Below are 6,403 nucleotides of genomic sequence, written 5' to 3'. Positions count from 1 at the left end.
GATGGATTTACTTAGTTTAATGATACGTTCTTATTTGTTGTCACTGTCTCTATATTTGCACTGTCTTTCTGTCCTTCTGCTCATTACCATAATTCAGTACTTGTCACAACTTGGAGATTAACATTGAACCCTCCCTCTCTCTCTCCCTCTTGTATCAGACGTCAACTCTTTCCAGCAAACCACAAAATGGATTGATGATGTCAGAACGGAGAGAGGAAGTGATGTCATCATCATGTTGGTGGGAAACAAGACTGACCTTGCAGACAAAAGGTGTGACATAATAACTAAAGGGTGATGTCAGTAAGCCTGTAGAGCTCTTCAGTTCTCATCAGACCAGGTCCTAGAGGGCTCTCCATTAGAGCATACTAATGAATCGACTGATTGTTACTGTAGAATGATTAAGACTGGCGCCACAGTGAGTTCCTGACTGAGACCTTTAGGCCCTCCTGTGTTAAGCGAGAGAAGCACTGCCCTCTAGGGACAGCTAAGCAGTGACTTATTAGCCTCGTCACTTGGTACAGGCTCTCTAGAGACAGAGCTGGCTGGGGTTGAACAGTCCACACACAGAGACGGCGTTTGGAGCTCAGCATGGCCTAGAATTAGTTTCATTATTCAGAGATTCAACAGATCATAGCGTGTCCCTTGAGGGATGTCTTATCCATGTGTGTGTTCAAACAATTGTGATAACGAAACAGCCCTTTTTATTTTAACACTTGGTTTGTCACTATAACCCTCAATGCTTTTATGCCTTTAAACAACTTCTTTGTACTATTCCCATTTTCTTTTTTTTGTCATTGGTTGATGCTGTCCGGCTGTGTTCTCGAATAATTGGCATACTTTAGATTCTCTGAACTGACTGTAAGCTGCTGTTCTGCATGTTTAACCCTCTTATCTACCACAGGCAAGTTGCTATTGAAGAGGGTGAGAGGAAGGCCAAAGAGCTAAATGTAATGTTTATTGAGACTAGTGCTAAAGCAGGATACAACGTCAAGCAGGTGAGTGTGTGTGTGTGTGGCTGAGTCGTTCTCTCCGCCCATGCTGCCGCTGCTGCTGCCTCGGCTCACCCTTGAAAAGGTCACTCATCACAGTCAGAGGTTTAGGGTCAATTTCTACAATAATGAAGCATGGGTAGGTCTAGTTAAGCCCAACCCTTACATGGAATATGTAAGGTCATTAGAATTTGTGAAACTGCTTGCACAGGTACATTCTATAAATCCATTGATTGACCGTTTTAGATTTAAGAGCCTTTAATTTGAATCATATGTGGTGTATTGAACCTGGAGCTAAGCTGGTGCTCTGAGGTGTTTGAGAGTCTGGCTGTGTGGGCACTTTTTAGACGGAGCAGAGGCTGCAGCAGTGGTAGCAGGAGGAAACACGGCATGTTCATCCTTCACTTCACGATCTTCACCTTGTCTTTTCCTTTTGTTTTCTCGTTCATGTGTCTGTTGTCGTGGGACATTGCAGACAGATAACCACAGAGGAAGGGGAACAGAGAGCCAAAGAGCTGAATGTTCTGTTTATTGAAACAAGTGCAAAGACGGGCTACAATGTCAAACAGGTAGAGCACAGCATGCGTGTGTGCAGTGCTCACACTCTTTTAACGCTGACTTGCTTTACACTAAAGGGGGTCCTTGGATTATTTTCAGAACTCTTGCCCATCCATCCCATGTTGGCCATAATAACTAAAGACCAGAATGTTCCCCCGGGCACCCTGGGACAGACCATCCACTTTGGCCTCCGGTCTGGTCTGGTGGATGGGATATACAGTACTGTGCAAAAGTTTTAGGCAGGTGTGGGAAAAAATGCTGTAAATTAAGAATGTTTTCAAAAATAGACATGTTAATAGATTATATTTAACTAAATGCAAAATTAAGGAACAGAAGAAAAATCGAAATCAAATCCATTTTTGGTGTGACCACCTTTTGCCTTCAAAACATCATCAATTCTTGTAGGTACACTTGCACAAAGTCAGGGATTCTGTAGGCATATAGTCAGGTGTATGATTAAACAATCATATCAAACAGGAGCTAATGATCATCAATTCAATATGTAGGTTGAAACACAATCATAAACAGAAACAGCAGTGTAGGAGGAATACACCTGGGTGAGGAACGGCCAAACTCAGCTAACAAGGTGAGGTTGCTGAAGACCATTTACTTTCAAAAGTCATACACCATGGCAAGACTGAGCACAGCAACAAGACACAAGGTAGTTGTGCTGCATCAGCAAGGTCTCTTTCAGGCAGAAATGTCAAGGCAGACAGGGGTTTCCAGATGTGCTGTCCAAGCTCTTTTGAAGAAGCACAAAGAAACGGCAACGTTGAGGAGCGTAGACGCAGTGGTCGGCCAAGGAAACCTACTGCAGCAGATGAGACACATCATGCTTACTTCCCTTCGCAATCGGAGTGCCATCAGCTCAGAATTGGCAGAAAACAGTGGGACCCTGGTACACCCATCTACTGTCCGGAGAAGTACTTATACTTTTAACTGCGTAAATGTTATTTTTGCACACGTAGCCTTGTGCACTTAATCAATGTCTATAGTGGCCACTATAATAGAGCAAAAATAGAATGCCTGTTTGTTTCATTCTATTTCTACTTTAAGATGTTTTTTTCCCAAGTGCAATATTTGAGTGTGGTCACAAGCGTTCTATTATAAAGGCTGTCATGACTAACTGCAATATTAGTGTGTTTTTTTTCTCAAGGCTTGAGTGTCAAGTCTAGGCAACAAATAACATTGGATTGCTTTCTTTACATTTTTTTGCTGTGAATAAGGTTCACATTAACCACTTTATTTTACACACACAGACTGATCATATAGATCATATTCTTTGTTAAAATAGTTAAAACCTGCATTTCCCCCTGGCAGGGATTTTTGCATGTTTCAGTGCAAAAAAAAAAAAGTGTCACCTTTTTTGGGCCCTCAGCAGTTTTCATCCCTGGGGATTACATGAAGAGAGAGAAGCACCTGAGGCTGCCTAAATCCACAGACGAACTGTGGTTCTCCAAGATGTTTGGGCCAACCTACCTGCTGAGTTCCTGCAAAAACTGTCTGCACGTGTACTTAGAAGAGTTGATGCTGTTGAAGGCAAACGGTGGTCACACCAAATATTGATTTGATGTAGATTTTTTTTTCTGTTCACTCACTTTGCATTTTGTTAATTGATAAATATAATCTATTAACATGTCTATTTTTGAAAGCATTCTTACTTTATAGCATTTTTTTCACACCTGCGTAAAACTTTTGCACAGTACTGTACATCTTTTTTTTTTTACTTTTAATTCTCACTCCAGGTTTGATTTGAAGTAATTTATTTGACCAGTATCAAAGGATTCTATTTAATGCATCAGATCTGCAGGATCTTAAACTCCTTTCCAGCAGGTATGGGATGGTATTTACCTCTGAGGAGGAAATGTATATGATTACTGCTGTCCAACTTAAACCAATTTTACATTTATTTAATTCAATGCCTGTATTGAGTAGTTGTGATGGTCATGGAATTTTGGATGACTAATTGTTCAGCCAAATGACAGCAGTCATCGTAATAACGGCTTGAATAGCAAAAAACACAACATTTTCTCCTCTCCTCCACTCCTGACTGCATGTGCTGCTGCTGCTGCTGCAAGCAGAAGATAACTTGTCCTAACCTTTGTTGTCATTCCACGTGGAAGCTTTTTAGAAAATAAACTAGCATAGCTGGTCCCGTTGTGGGGTATTAGAATCCTCTTGTCTTTTTTCATCTTCAACCTAGGCTGCAGGGAGGGGGGTGTTGCCTAGGCAACCTCAGACTTTACAACATCTTGTTTGTTTCAGCAAGGAGCCACGTTGTAGAGTCCATGTTACCGCAGAAACGGACTCAACCATGCAAATGCCCAACCGCCCCGTTTTCAGTCAGCTGTTCATTCCACAAATAATAAATACATTTTTTACAGTTAATGTAATTTCATGACAGTCTTCATTCATGACCGTCGGTTATATGGTAATTGGGCCAGCCCTACCAATGACGAGGTAGTAAGAAGAACGAGAGCACACAGAGCTGCAGGCCTGGTGTCAAGGCAGGAAGGTTGGAGTGTTCTCACTCTGACAGACGAGGTCTGTTCTCTCTCTCCTGCAGCTGTTCCGCCGCGTGGCCGCTGCCCTCCCTGGCATGGAGAGCACACAGGACAAGAGCAGAGAAGACAGTATCCTTACTCTACACAGAAATGTGTGTGTGACTGACTATGCATGTTTTTCAGTGGCAATAGTAGAAACAGATTGTACTCAAACATTTACAGCCACCTATTGGGTAGCTTGTAAACCTATTAAAACATATTGAGAAGATGGGAAGTGTTTGAAAAGACTTCATGTGTTCCCGTCTGAGCTCTTTGAGTTGGTCCTTAACCTCTCCTCCCCCAGTGATTGACATAAAGCTGGAGAAGCCCCCAGAACAGCCCATCAGCGAAGGAGGCTGCTCCTGCTAACTCAACTCTATCACTCGTTCGCTCTCTCTCCTGCGCTTTGTTCTTGATCCTTCTCACCCTGGCTTATTCACTGCCCCTATGTCTCTCTATACTGTACCTTTTCTCTCTGCTTGACTGCTCTCCCTCTGAACCCCTTGAATCCTGACTCCTTCTCCCCAGCCTGAAAGAGAAGAACACTACCTGTCCATCATCCTTGTCGTCGTGGTAACCCGCTCTCTCACTGAGATGACCTTAAGCTTAACAAGCACAGTATGGATGTGAAGGCTATTTTATTTCAGTTGAACTTTCACTCTACTTTGGCAAAATCCCCCAAAAAATCAAGCACTGTATCCTATTTTTCTGTAGTACCGAAATGTTTGGTTGCACAGTTGTCAAATGATGGCAGCCTGTGAGGGACCTAGACCCATAGATACTGAGTGGAATGTTTCTGCCATAAGTGGGTCCTGAACGGATTATTACAGCTTAGCAGCCCCCAATCAATATCACTCACTGGGTGACAGGTGAAAGTTAATGCCAGTCCCACCACAGAGCAGCCATACAGTGTCACTTTACAGAAACATGGCATGACGACACTATGTAGGGAAACCACAAGAACTTACACACACATAGTCCCACCACAATGACGTGACATTATATAACACAAGGGCAGTCTCACTACCACTACACGACCGTCCTTAATTTGTCCCTTACTTGTCCTCACAAATGAATAAAAGCCATCTTCACCTTGGCTGCCATTTTCTATTATCTCTTGGTTAGGTCTTTACTTTTTCCTAAAGAGTACAATTTATTATCATAGATGAAAATATATTGCTTTGGAGAACTGTAGTGTTTACGAAAAGATTTTTGTATATTGAAATAAGTATCAAATTCAACACAAACCCAACTTCATAATATATGCAGACATGCCTTTTAAAAGTGTTAATTGTAGAGGGCTTCCATGGTTTTGGGTTTTCTTAGCTTAGGTTTGTTATAATATTGACACTTTAGAGTTATTTTTTTTCTTTGCTTGTTTTTTAGTTTGGTTTTGATCTTTTGTTAATGATCATTATTTTACATGTTCATTTAAGAATGACTTGTAATATTTATTTCAAATAGATCATGTTTCTTCTTTTGTGTTACAGTTGTTGGGATGATCCCTAAACGGCTAATAGAATATTTTGTCAACCACCTGATTTTCAAACATGTCCCCCAGCTCTTCTGGTGACATCACTACCCCTCTACTCCACCCCAAAATGCAAATTTTATTGAAGAAAAAACAGTGCAATGTGTTTGTGTGTATTTTTCTGGAGGAAAGTTTTTTTTGGTAGTCTCTTAGTTCATAACCTTTTTTCTTTGACATGGTTTTAACTGGATGTTAGAGGTAAACTGTAACTGCTTTGCGCCGCCACGTCTCTGTGTAATGAAGCGCATAATTTGCACTGCTAGAATTCATCAGTGTCTTATCAATATCCCTAAGAAAGGTCTGCATTTAGTAACTGAAATGTTGTTTTTGATGGTTGAATAATAAATTGATAAATGCTAGACAAGGCATTCTGGAAAGAGGGAGTTGTCTGGTTATTTCCTGTGAACTTAGTGGTGTTATTGTGGAAAATATTTTAATTCAATATTTTAAGTCTAAATAATTTTCCCACAACATATTTGGGTCAATAGGGGCAATGTTTAAGCAGTCTGACACATGGACAAAACTAGCTGTCGTCCTCAGACCGAGGGAGTGTTTTGTATGGTACTGTACATTTCAGATAAGGTGAAGGACAGAGTATTGACCTTCTGTCAGGTATGGTTAGATGTCAAGGCAGGCTCCATCCTGTTTCAAGGGGAAGTTACTGGGTAAAGTCAGAATGTATACTCTAATCTTGCCTGCACTCCCCATCAACACTGCATCCACTTTCTGACAACCTCAATGTCCAACCAGTAAGCTACAAGCCCACTATTTGTCAGCTCTCA

At 41.3% G+C, this 6,403-nt stretch overlaps 1 protein-coding gene across 5 annotated transcripts in view; it reads left to right on the top strand.

The window, feature by feature from the left end:
• rab6a (RAB6A, member RAS oncogene family) overlaps positions 1-5,998 on the top strand; it is a 25,044-nt gene extending 19,046 nt beyond the window's left edge. For 2 of the 5 annotated variants that reach the window (XM_029691499.1, XM_029691498.1), the window contains exons 5-8: positions 159-270; positions 1,465-1,558; positions 4,114-4,180; positions 4,395-5,998. In XM_029691499.1, coding sequence (XP_029547359.1) covers positions 159-270; positions 1,465-1,558; positions 4,114-4,180; positions 4,395-4,459 — 338 coding nt within the window. In that variant the 3' untranslated portion in view covers positions 4,460-5,998. Of the gene's footprint in view, positions 1-158; positions 271-901; positions 996-1,464; positions 1,559-4,113; positions 4,181-4,394 lie in introns of all 5 variants that reach the window. The other 3 variants (XM_029691497.1, XM_029691496.1, XR_003866779.1) reach the window with 2 other exon arrangements.
• The last annotated feature ends 405 nt before the right edge of the window (positions 5,999-6,403 follow it).

Source organism: Salmo trutta, chromosome 15, assembly GCF_901001165.1.
Source record: "Salmo trutta chromosome 15, fSalTru1.1, whole genome shotgun sequence".
Lineage (NCBI taxonomy): Eukaryota > Metazoa > Chordata > Actinopteri > Salmoniformes > Salmonidae > Salmo > Salmo trutta.
The sequence above is the reverse complement of the archived record's forward strand: the minus strand, read 5'-3'. Positions and strand labels throughout refer to the sequence as shown.